The sequence below is a fragment of the Xiphophorus couchianus genome, chromosome 3 (genome assembly GCF_001444195.1).
Source record: "Xiphophorus couchianus chromosome 3, X_couchianus-1.0, whole genome shotgun sequence".
Taxonomy (NCBI): Eukaryota; Metazoa; Chordata; class Actinopteri; order Cyprinodontiformes; family Poeciliidae; genus Xiphophorus; species Xiphophorus couchianus.
In genome coordinates this window covers 23,356,975-23,370,438 of record NC_040230.1, presented here as the reverse complement: position 1 = coordinate 23,370,438, position 13,464 = coordinate 23,356,975, and the positions used below count along the sequence as shown (strand labels likewise).

Genomic DNA, 13,464 nt, shown 5'->3' with positions numbered 1-13,464 from the left:
ATGTCTCTCCAGTCACACACACACACACCTCCCACTGGCTTTTGAAGCGTTTCTGTGGACTCAGGAATTTCTACCAACTTGAACGCGGCTCCCTTTGTTTGACCTTATTGCAGATGTTTTCAGTCGATTGTTGTCCACCCTCCCAATCTGTTCCCAGAAGGATGCCTTTTAAGTGCGCGATCGAGAGATTGCCTACAGCTAAGATAGCTGAAAGCATATCTGCTCTCACTGATGGAATGAAAAGCTGGAAAAGCTATTAGACGGCCGAAAAATGGAGCCAAGGCCTGAACAGGTGCTTGAGGGAAAAGGTGATCCTGCCTCCTCGGTTGTTGCCACACCTGTCTGACACAGAGCCGCGTCCCTCTTCCTCCTCCACCTCCTTGTTTTGTTTTCACTCTTGGTTCTCCAAACTTCAACCTATTGATCAGATCCTCCTCCTCTCCTCTCCTCTCACTCAAAAAAAAAAAAAAAAAGCGAGTTCGGGGAGCCTAGCTGGCAGGGAATGAGATTTGTTTTTTCTCTCTGCTCCACTTCATATCGTCGCGTTCCTCACTGCCCCCAGCTCTTAACTTGTTGCATGACAAGTCCGGCGCTCGGCGAAAATAAATCATCTCCCAGGACGGGCCCGCATCATGAGTGTGTGTGTGTATGTGAGCGGCGCGGGGGCTGATGTGACCAGGAAGGGCTCCCTCATAGTGGTGTTGGTTGTTTTGTTGTGATCATGGGTGCAGAACTGCCACCCCTGCTCCTGTGTAGATGTGTATGTGTGTATTATTAATGCCTCTGGCTGTGACCTGCCCACACTCTTATCAGTGTGATTTATGCTCTCCCTGTCTACACTGTGCTTTTCAGCTTCTTTTTTTTCTCAAACCATTTTCTGTTCACGTAGACGGGTTGCATGACTTTTTTTCTGTTTTCTTTGATGCCTCTATGTTCTTTAATTGGTTGCCGTAGTTTTTGTGGGCTTGTTTGTATGGAGAAAAGGACACCATTATTGCCATTAGTGACACTGATTTAGAGGCTAAACAAGCCTTCTAAATCCTACAGAGAGCACTTTTGTCTAGCTTTAATAGTTAACTCCCTATTATGACAAATTAACTTTATATATATGAAGTATGAGGGTCTTTAGTATCACAGTATATGCTCAAAAAGCTCTAAATATACATTTAATGTCCCCCTGCCCTCCTAAAGATGTAGATGTAGACCATTTCCTCCTCAAGTGGTGCTGAATACCAGCTGGCCTTTTATGCTTGTTCATGTTGGATGCACAGGAATGGAGTTTGCAGGTGGTGCTTCCTCCTCCACCACCACCCAACCCATCTGTGATTGCCGGAGTAATGTGTCCCAGAATCTCCCCTTCAAATACCACGGGTGGAATTAGAGAGTTTTCTGCAAGCTATTGAGGACTTTTCATACTTGGAGATGTGACAATTACAATATCAGTGCATATATAATATGTAAAATATGTATAGTGTATAGTGTATGTATAGTGTAAAATATGTAAGTGGTGGGCACATCTAACTTTAGCAGTGCTAACCCTAAAGACCTAATCCAAAACAATAGTTCTGCTAGAACTAAAGCATTACAGCAACACGGTATTTAGCTGAAGTTAAAGCACTAACTTCAATTCTGCCCTCTAAAAACTATAACCTTTAAGCACCGGCTTAATTTCGACATTATGACTTATATAATAGGTAATGTGTTAGGTTTATTACCTGACATTCTCGCTGGACAAAAATAAGAACACAGAGAGACGGTTAAATTTCTTACAATTGAACGGAGAACTCTGCCCAGGGATAACTCCTTATCTCTGTCTCCAGACCAGTTCTAACGTGCTCCTTTGCAATTGCATATTTATTACATTGAGGCGTGGTTTCAGTTACAAATCATTTGCATAGAAGGAGTAGCAAACAGAAAACACAGCTGTCAACACAGAGTCAGTCACAAGTCACTACTTAAACAATGGTGCCATTCTGCATTTCCAGTTCCCGAGATTCTCTGGGTCATAAACTTCAGTTCTCGTGTCCCTCTAGGTCATAAAACTTTGACCCTTAGTCTTTGATCCACTCTCCTGCTAGGTGTCAGCTCTTATCTCCAGGCCATCTGTCGGCTTGCTTCCTGCTGCTCCAAACATCTTACACACACACATTCCAAGAACAGACATAGATTCTCACAGTCCTTAAAGTCTCCTAATCTTTAATATTTACATTTGTATTTATCTAAAAACCTAACATAATGTCTTTAAGATATTTTATTTTTGTGCTTTATTTTTTTTCCTGTATGTGTTTTTTGTTGTTGTTTGAAATAAAGTTATGGGGGGAGAGGAAACTGAACTGCACTAAACAGTCTTTACCCACCTCAAAATAAGAGCATGAATATAAACATCTCGACAGTCGATAACAGTCAAAACAAGATGTTGAACTTAATTCAACTAAAAGTTTACCAAACAGCCAAGTAAAGCAGCGCTTTGGAAAATTTTTTTTCCTGGAAAAATTACCTTACAGGAAGCAAAATGCGCTGAACATGCTAAGCTCTGTTAGCATGTTTGCGGATTATTGGAAGTGTGCTCACCACTGTCTGTTACTATATACTTGATGACTCTTAATTTAGCAACAAAAAAAAAAATGTAAGGATGATGAGTTAATTCATTAAGAAAAAACTAACTAACTGAGCAGATGTCAATAGAACCTTGATGTTTAATTGGGAATAATTGATCTCCATGCTGGTAATTTAGAACATAAGAGGTGGAAATGCCTACTGGGTAAACTTGAAAAAAGTATACCCAACTTTTGTCAAGAAAACCTTGTGGGAAATATTAGTTCTGAAACTAGATGCCTTTTTTGGGGTGAGAGGGTATTAATGGACCTGTGGGGCAGCAAGAACTGGTTGTGTTTTGGTGTCACAGCAGGTCAACCATCTGTTGTATTTTGGAATCTGCTTACATTTCTTCTACATTCAAGCTTCATAAACTCTGCTTGCAGCGCCGTTCTTGACTTTTTCAGTCTCTGCTCCATTAAAGTTGATGCAGGGAGTTTATTTGTGTTTTAAGTCTTTTGTAGTTGCTTGGTGATTTTATTGGATCCTAAATCCAAATGAATTCTCTTATTTGCAAATAAATGCAGATTTCTTTTTCCTTTTCCTAATTCAAAGCCCAAAGAACAAGCACTTGTATTTTTAGAAAATTATATATATATTTTTTTACCTTCACTACCCAGAGAGAAAATGCATAAAAACTTGTGAGATTGATTACTCAGTTAAATGCTGTAGTTTTGGTGATATATTGTGTACGCATGGGGCCTAATCTATTGCTACAGAAGCCAAATTGCACAATCTTATTCTTACGGTTTTGATGGATTTGTTTCGGTTCGGGTTCTCAGAAGTATAGGAAGTTTTTAGTTTTGAATAACAGACAACAGACCAGGTATTTCAGGGTTCTCTGCTCCTTTGGCAGCTCTGTTCCTGTCGTTTCCCTCGCTCCAGCACACCTTCTGCTAATGATTGATTTGCCTCCTCACTCTGTCATCAGGTTCAGCAGAGACTTGCTAATGACCTATTCGTTTCAATCAGGTGTGTTAAAGCGGACTCTCAAGATGGAGGCCAGCAAAGATCAGGAAGTTCTTTCGCAAGTTTTGGTTCAGACGTTGCTTTTCTGTGTTGCTCTCAGTTCTTCGGCTCGAACAAGATGTGATGTAGCCACAAACTTGGATGGGATTTTAAGTGAAGGATCATCATAAAAAGTGTAATTTAAAAGAAGGAAAAGGATTTTTTGTTTTTACTTTTTGTTTTTAATCTAAAAGATGTTCCGGTAGAAAAACAATTTCTACAAAACGATACTGATTTAGGAGTGTTAGGGTAAAATAGGTTGGGGGTCTGGGGGATGTGAAATTTCAATTAAAAAATACAGAACTTTGAATTCTTTTGCAAGGTGCTGTAAACATCTAAATATACCAGATAAATATGTTGATTCAAAACTGGAACTTTGAAACTCTCATCACGAACATGGAAATGCAGAAAAAAACCTTAGTCTTGTAGTTAGTCTGATGTGGTTAAGTGCTTTCTCATGTAGACTTCAGAGGAAATAATCAGGTTGTTGGTTTATTTGGGAAGCCATCGGGAGAAGCCACGTTTGTGGACTTTTTCGGCGTCATGTCGCGTTTGCTGCAAATTCCCGACATGTTTGTCACATTTAGACAGAGTAAAATGCTTTCTTTGTTCTAAAAGGCTTGTGTACAAGGATTCCCACGTTGCTTATTAACATTTTATAGTAGTCTGACTGGAGTCGTGGTACATAATTCTTCATGTTTTCAGTATTTAAATTTTCCAACGTGCTGGATGAAAATATTCCTTTTAGAAATGCTGTGTGTGTGTGTGTGTGTGTGTTTTATGGAACTCCTAACATGATCCTTAATGAAAAATGGATTACTTTCACTGAGCAATGCATTATTTAACTAGGTCATTTGTTTAATATCTACTTCTCACAAAACAGCTAACTATATTCAAAGGTCACAGAGCTCTTGTCTGTATTGTCCTTTTTTATGGTAATTAAAAAGGCTTAATTTGTTTGCACTACAGCTCTTCTGCAGAAGATGAGGAAGAAATGGAATCGTTTTAACTTTTGAAAAAGGGCAGTAATGCTCTTAAATCACACTAATCAGGACAAATCTACCTGACAAGCAGAGACGTATTTAAACCTGATGACACAAATCGGTGGATAATAAAGTAGAAACGGGAGGAAATGAAAATCCAGGTCAGGAATTCAAATAAAATTTCTTGCTAGGGAATAAAAAAAGACTTCAATAACTTGCCTTTTCAGTTATTTCCACTTGCTCTAGTTAAATAGTTTGAGTGATGTTTGCCTCTTTCGTTTTCTTCTTCTTTCCCTCTGCTTTCGCAGGTGGTGCTGAAGATTATTAAGCACTACCAGGAAGAGGGCCAGGGCAGCGAGGTGGTTCAGGGTGTCCTGCTGGGCCTGGTGGTAGACGACCGGCTGGAGATCACTAACTGCTTCCCGTTCCCACAGCACACCGAGGATGACGCCGACTTTGATGAAGGTAACCGAAAGCGATGAGCTCAGAGGCTGAAAAGCGAGCGCCAGCTCCGCGGGGAAGTTCAGCTGAGTTGCCGTGGCCGCACGATCGACGACAAATTTATGAGCTCATCATATTTTTGAACGCTCCAGTAACATTTCACCACTTCCTTGTTCCATTCATTACTGATATCAGCGCCTTTGTCATTTAAATTCCACCGTACAGCGGTTATAAACCGCAAATTGGGATGATTAGGTTTTTAATTAGCTCCGAAGTTCTCGGGTTGATATACCAGATGGCGGCGGGAGCGTTGATTTGAGATGTTTCTGTGGAAAATATGGTTTTATTTTTGGACTTGGAATAGTTTACTTTATCTGATCACGGTGAGCGACAGCCGGGTCAAAGTGTTTATCGGCTTTGAATCTCATTATTGGTTCACAAAACGGAGCGAGAGTTGCTCAACATAAGTTTTCACTCTACAGTGATGCTCAACTGAGGATTAGCTCTTCTGTTCTTTAGCGCTAAGCTAGCTAAGAGTAAGACCATGAGTGTTAGAGGTAAAAATATATCACTGTGATGAATATTTTTTTATTTTTGTCTTGCAAAAGTATTCACATCTGTTGAACTTTGTAAAATTTGACCAAATCAGAAGTCGTACTTTGAATTTCTGCTTGGATTTAAATTGATAGAGCAACACAAGGTGTGTAATTGTGAAGTGGAAGGGAAATCAACTTGATTTCACCTCTAAAACATGCAGTACTCGAGTCCCTGAGATCTGATTCTGGACAACTCTCGACACCTTTTCATTTCTTCCCCGTCTGCAAACATCCATTTTTTTCCCCCTCTTACCCTCCTGCCACCATGCCCTCTGACCTCTGCCGGAGCCTTACTCCTCTCAGCTCCCAGTTAGCCTCAACACGTCCTGCTGCAAGCTGATCTGAGGGAGGCGAGCAGCTGCAGGGAAAGGCGAACAGAGAGGAGAGTCTAACAGGCCTCAGTTGCTAATGAGCAGCTGCCAAAAACCGAGGAAGGATACACATTCACCGCTGGTAGCTAAAGGTCATTAGTGTAAGGAACGCCGGCCCACTGTGTGTTTCTGCATCGCTGAAAGCCAAAGCTTGTTGGGATACTGACTTTTGAAGGGCCGGGTTTCCCATCTGCCACTCTTAAGTTAACGAGGGCTTCAACGATGACGGCCTCGCTGCGATTCCTGGCAGATTCACAGAGCCGGGACAGAATTCCTCCCAACGGATCCCGATCCATCTGAAAAAGGTGACAGGCTCCAGGTGATCTGACGGTGCGGCACCAAATTCACAATGTTTCTCTAGTTCCTGCCAACTTTTGCTATCCTAACTGAGAGCATGCTGTTGGATATTAGATCACACCACGAATTGCAGGTTCCTTGTCCTCCAGGAGATGATTTCTCTCCACTCTGTGTTGCTGGGATTCTAAATCAAAACCTGAGACAGTGACAGAAGTAAAAACAGTTGATCAGGCTGTTTCAACTTAAAATCACAGTAAGTTGATTTTATGTTTGTACATAAGGTCATTTTATTCCTGTACTTCAGTCTGAATTATCTGCCCACGCAAACAGCTGACCAGCTGGGCCAGTCGGCTGCCTGCGCCACGTGTTCTGCAGCGGCTAATTGTTGGTGCTTCATCTGTGCTGACGTTGGAGTGGGCCGCCTCGAAACCTCTGCACACCTGCAGCACATGTCAGAGCTGAAGTGTTATGCTCCAGGCCGAAACTGGCGTTGCATAATAATACTGATGAAGAAATGTATGATTTTCTAAAACAAGAGCTGAGTTAACAATAAGGTTATATTGATCATTCTCTAAAATGTTTATAATGTTGAGTAATATTTGAGTCTACAGATATTTTACTTGTATTAAATATTTGGCCTTTGCAAGTCGACCATGGCATCTACTGTACCTTTCAACCTTCCTAGAAGCTGACTCGTTTGGATGTGTTTGCTCAGTTTTTATTTGCTAAGAGTTGTTCATGATCAGTTTGTTAAACCAAAGTTGTTTTGCAAACTGAAGCATTTTGGTACATTATGATGCAAAAAGATTCACAAAAATGGTGTGCTGTTGGAAGTCAGTCGCTGGTGGATTCATAAATAAATGAATAACAATGATATTTGCCCTCAGTCAGGTTATTTGGATTTAAAGATCTGCTGAAATTTCCTGTTCTGTTGTTTCTTTTTTCCCTGGTTTTGTAAACGAATTGGGGAAAAATAAAAATCACACCAACAGAGACTTCAGAACAGTGAACGCTGCTTTCAGACTTTGGGACCAATTTTTCCAGTCCCGAACTTGAATCTAGAACATAACGGTATTTAAGAACAAAACAAAAAAACTGTTATTGTCAACACTTACTTATTGGACTCCATTGTTGGTAGAATATCGTATCATTTCCACATCCAGCAACAAACACCCACCTAGCAGCTCCACTTCCAGTCATTAAATATTTATGAGTGGAGGTGACTCTGAAATCAGAAGTAACATCTACTACTTCCGTAAAGCAGAGCCAGTATATGTTGCTGGCAGTCTTTAAAATTGTTCTTAATGTTTATTAGTGATTATAACCATTAGCATTGTTAGCATTAGCAGGGATCCATCTCTGTTGATTCTAAATTTACTATGAATACCTTACGTCAGGTTCTATAAAACAAGCTGCTGAAATGTCCAAATCCATTTTGTCATTTTGCAGGTTAAAGGTCTTCCAGTTTTCCTTCCTGATTTTTCCTGAAGCTCCATCTTGTTCCTCTGTAGAGCTGTCGAGTTGTTTCCTCAGTTACAGCTACTGTAACGGTTCCAAACCACTTCTTCTTCGCTCAATGTTTACTGAAGCTGCTCTGCAAACATCAGTCTCATATTTTCTCCTTTCCTGCACTAAAATGTCTCCAAAGAAGGAGATCTGTAACGATCCAATGCCTGCAAAGCGAGTTTAAACAATGTAATGATGCAAAGGAAACAAAAGCACCAGGAAAATTTGGTTGATTAGTAATCACTCAATATTGCAGTATGCAGCCATTGCAATTTTTTTCATGATTGATTACATGCGTTCCTGATATCTTTCAGCCCTATTTTTTAAAATTTATTTTAAGCATCTTGGATCATAATGCTGATACAAAATTACTGTTGCCAGAGTGGATTTGGATACATGCGTTGCAATAAATCCACTATATTAGTTTTGGCTGCCTTGTTGCATCAAACCCACAGATTCTGGGTTAACTGGCTTAGCAAAAGGTCTAAATGTTTTGGCCTTTTGTTGACACATGGCCTCTGTGGCTCATCATTCCTCAGTGTGAGATGAGGGATCGGCGTGTTGCTGTCGAAGAAGTGCCACGGGCCAAATTTACTTGAACCTCTCAGGCTGCTTAAACGGAAGCGAAAAAAGGACAATTTTGAAAGTTTTGGAAACACAGACTGGCGAGCGTCTCCGCATTTCTGTTTTTCTTCTTCTTTACTGTTCCAGATTCAAGAGTTCAATGTGTCGCGTACAGTGTGAGCAGTAAGGTTGTACAGTCTGCGACCATGATATGCGAGCTGTGAATTATTGAACCCTGAGATGTACAGGTATACAGTTTGAGCTGGAGCTGAATGCAGCTACTGAAAGTATTGTGCGGTTTCTGTCCAGATTTAGTGGATAACATATTCAGAAAGAAAAACTTTAAAAACTACATTTCAAATGTTCACTTTCAAGCTGAACACTATTGAAATACAGTTGTCATAGCAATATGAACGACTGCAATGTGGCAATTGGTAGGTCTGCTTGGATGTGATATTTGGTTGTGTTTTTTCTAATATCATGCAGCCCTATTTCACTTCATCCTGTTGGGTTCTAGTCAAGTCAAGTTTATTAGAATAGCACATTTAAGCAACAAGATTGTTCAAAGTCCTTTACACCATAAAAACATCATACAGTAACTAGCCTTGATTTAAAGGAACCCAGTGTTGTGACATGATTTTTGCTCTTCATGTATTGAATTAAGTATCTAAAAACATGTTCCTCTCTAGAGGGTCAGAGCACTAGCACCAGCCTTAGCGGATGGAAACAGAAAGAAAGCATTAAGTTTTGAAATGTTGCAAACAATGCAAAATTAAACCTCTATATCTTTAGTTGCATGCATGCCACCACACTCTGGGGTCCTGTTACAGCGAAAAAGTGTTTTGTGATGTGTTTCTTATACAGCTTTTGGCCTCTCTTGTAGTATCTGAGATATTGGAAGGATGGATCTGATGTGTAGGAGATCTGCTCTGATAGAAGATCTTCTAAGCCCTCCCAAGGGAAACATCAGTGATCCTCTCTGCTGGTCGTGTGAAGTTTACCAAGCAGAGCCTCCTTATGGTTCATCATCCTAACCTTCCTCTGCCAGCCTGGGTGTTTCTAGGAGAAGCTTTGAACTGCTGCATTGCGAGCCTCCCACTGGAATCGCAGGAGGTGAATGATATCTTTCTATTGCTGCAGCTCCGTCTGTATCAGCGCCGATGCTTACCGAGTTAATTATTAACCTCTGGACGCAGAAAGTCTGGGCTGAGCAGCTGACGCTCTCCTAGCTGGTAGCATCATGTTCCCTGGATACTGTTTGCCTCCGAGGTCGGCTTGTCTCTCTGCTGGGATCAGGGTGTGTGTGTGTGTAAATCTGACTCACCGTCGCGCCTGCTACGTGTCTCCAAAAGGAACAGTGGTTTGGGTTGACAACCTTTATGGCTGACGTATATATTTTTTTTAATTCATCAATTTCCGTGTTTGCAAGCAAGCTCGTTTCTGTGCCCATTTGTGTGTGTGCATGTGCTATGCCGCCGACTCATCAACAGGTGCCAGTGTGGAGCCACGCTCACGGGGCAGCCGGCGGCGGCAAGTGTGACCAAAATGAGCGAAGAGCTAGAAGGAGAACTAGTAATCACGCGCACGCAGCAGAATGAGCCTCGGATGAAAGAAAACAATGAGGAAAAAAGAATAATAAAGAACCTTGGCTTGGACACCAGTCGTCCTATCTGCCATGTCCTTGCCCACCCCGTCCCTCCATCATCGACCAAACGTATGGAGAGGGAGATGTGTGCCGCTCCAGCCGGTGACTCTCGAGGCATTTTGAGCAACGGAGGCACACGAGGAGCATGCTAATAAAATACGTGCTCCGCGTCTTTTTGTTGCAGCATCGGTGACGAAGCATTACAAAGAAGCTGCATCCTGGAACAGAGAGATTATTAAGGATGCTGGCATGAATGAAGCTGTGGAAAGTAGTCATTTTAATGTCACCACCACCCCTGAGAGACTTGCAGTAAAAGCAACCTGGTTTCTGTGGGGTTTTTTATTCTGCAGCTGCAATAAAAATGTTAACTTAAATCAATTGCAAATGGGACTTTAAAAAATAAATAAATAAAAAGCCATAAATTTGTTCCACAACATTCAGCTTCTTAAATGAAGCTGGGTAGCTTAAGCTTACCGTTTATCCATATCGCTCTTGTCAGCTCAGTCGGTTTTCTTTAGCCTCAACTGGTCCAGCATTCATGGTTTTTTCTTTCCTTTTTTTTTTTCTTTTTAGAAGTGTTGCTGACATTTGTCTTGTCATCATTTCATGTCCTGCCATGGGCTTTATGTTTTCATGTGTTTAATGGCAGCTGCTCACACCTTTGGGTTTTTACAATTGGATTTCACACTCGGGAGAAGTGAAGTGGATAAAAGTGAAATACTGAAGAGGAGGACATCGGCTAGCTAGCCAGGGAATCTGATATAAAGTGTATGCCAGGAACACTGGATGGACTTAAAGCTAAATATTGTAAAAGCTGATTCGTTTCTTATACCGAATCTTCAGTGATTTGATTGGATATAGAGTTTGGAGCCTGATTATGAGTTTCTTTGGACTCGCTGGACAGACTTGGTTTTAATACAGCGTGCCGTATTTTTCCTCTCCTTCACATAAATGAACGTCAGTTTATAAAATTAGCCAGAAATGAGCCCTCATTTCTCCTCCTCAATGCTTTCACTGTTTAAAGGGACAAACTTCATCAATGGCAGTTCTAATGAGGTGTGACTCAGCACACATAATTATCATACGTTATTCCATGAGTGAGTTATTGACAGGCCAGAATAAAATTAGGTTACTGTAAGTCTTACTTTGTCTCAGTAATCTGCTAAAGATTGATTTTCACATAAAGCAGATTTACTCAGTAAGGCTGCTGCGCAACCATCTGTTGTTAAAATAACTCTAACAAGGTAAAATATGTTTCTCCTTAGCACTCTGTCTGCTTTTGGAAGCAAACTCATTATTTACTTTTATTTATTTACTTTTCCATCAAGATCAGCACTTGCCTCCCACATTGAGCGTGACTTTATCTTTAGGCATTTCAAGATTTGATTCCATTAGGATCAAGAAGCTCATGATCAGACTATGAATTGATCATTAAATATAATATAGCGACCCTCCTACACACACACAGAGTCTTATTGTTCTTCTGCTACATTCTCTTGGATTAATTTATTTCATTATTGCAACTCTTATTCACTCCTGTTTGAAGCCTGCTACATGCTAGCTCCCACTGGCCAGATAGTTAGCATCAGATTTGCAGACAGAAGTCTCCATGTGTATCTTACCTTTAGATTTCTGTAAAGCTGATGATTTTCTCAAATAAAGCATGCAGGTTAGAAGAGCAAATGCTAAAAAACAGGACATTTTCTGTTAGCCAATGAAGTCTTGGCCTATTGGGTAAAGCTAAAAAGGACAGCTAACCTAACTTTGTAGATAAATAAGTAAAGTACACTTTTTAAATAACTACTTGCTTCTTTACAGCATGTGCCTTAAGAATAGCTAACATCTTTATTATTATGCACTCGGTAAGCTCTTCCACATGGTACTGTTTTGTGAGAATTACAGACACGGTGCATTAACCCACTAGAAAAGGATTGGATTTCTGAGTTCTTTCTGGGGGGAAATTAATCAAGACTAGTGAAAAAATGCTTGAACCAGGTGATATTGTTCAAACCAATTCTACTAACTCTGCTAAGGAATATGTAAAGTAAAATAAAAATACATCTCTCTTATATTTCTGGCATTTAACAAATAGAAAAAAAGTGCTGTTTTATACTGAGCTGAAATCATAAAATATAGTTAATATCAGATGGTAAGAAAAAAAAAAAATTACTACATCATAAATATAAATATCTGATTCCCAACATCTGTGTGGCAGACGCATATTTAAACCGTCTTTAGGTAAGTTGTGTAAATAGCTCAAACGTGGCGTCCCAGATAAAAACGCCTCGCAGGACTAATATTATGGATGTATCAAACTGACAAGGTGCTGTCATTTTCTTCAGTCTGTAAGGGGGTCACTTTATCAAACCAATTCCTCCTCCTCCCATTCATCTGCAGGAGGAAGCATCCTGCAGACAGGGTGAAATGAGACCTCTCTTCTTTTTTTCCACACCTTTCATCTATAACTGCTCTAACTCCCCCTTTTTGTCTCTCCTTCCAGACTCGCCACATGTAAGTGGTGCCTCTGCTCTTCAATTCTATTTCCCTTTTCCTTCTTTGAAATCACAGGCTCACCTTCTACCTCGTGTGTTACCAAATCCTCCATCCATTTCCCCCGACCCCATGAGGGGTAATTATTTATCTACTGTTGGAGAGAAAAATTGAAGCGCCCAGCAAATGTCCTGTTGGGATAATCATATCCCAGAAATGGATCAGTTTGTTTGCTGGAAGTCATTTGTTTCAGTGTTTTTTTTTGTTGTTTTTTTTCTCATTGGGAAGCCCACTATAGTCCTGCCGCCAAGGACACAATTATTTGGATTGTTTGTTTGTCTGATTAGAAGAATCCCCCTCTAATAACAAATATGGTACGAGCGTCAAACTTTGCTAACAGACTGGCTCTTGGTGCCTGTAATATCATTGCATGTTGTACATTTTACATCTGTGTGCTATCCGTTTCATGTTTTCCCTCTCCAAAGTTAGCTGCCAGCCCCTTTCCTTCTGCTTGTTCTTCTGCCTCAAGCCAAGCTACAAGCTATTTGCCCAACGCAGGTGCTGCTAGCCGCCAAATTCTCTGTCCAGCTTCAAGTCACGCTTCTCATTGGTCAAGAAGATGGGAGCAGTTGTCAGGCTGGCGAAACAATCAGGTTTCGTCCAGACTTGTTTTGCAGAGAGCGCCGCGTCCGTAATTAGACATGTGTTTTTGTAGAAAAGGCGGTTCAGACAAGACCTAATGGTCTTCTTTTCTCCAAAGAGCATTTAGGTTGGATGTTTGACTGTCAGGTAGCTACTCTAGTTCTAGCAAGATGGATAATTAAAAAAAAGAAGAAAGCAAGCTGTCCTCTTCATGTGTAAACAACCTGCAGTCATTAACGAGATAGATTTTGATGATTGGCACCCTCGTCTCAGTTTGGTGTTTGTTGTTTATGTCACTCCTGCTGCCTCAGTTTAAATTCTCAGCA

The 13,464-nt window shown here is 40.7% G+C and overlaps 1 protein-coding gene across 1 annotated transcript in view; it reads left to right on the top strand.

Moving 5' to 3' along the window:
- Positions 1-13,464, top strand: part of LOC114142018 (eukaryotic translation initiation factor 3 subunit H) — a 76,538-nt gene that overhangs the window by 5,035 nt on the left and 58,039 nt on the right. The window contains exon 2 of the mRNA XM_028013019.1: positions 4,895-5,051. Coding sequence (XP_027868820.1) covers positions 4,895-5,051 — 157 coding nt within the window. The remainder of the gene's footprint in view (positions 1-4,894; positions 5,052-13,464) is intronic.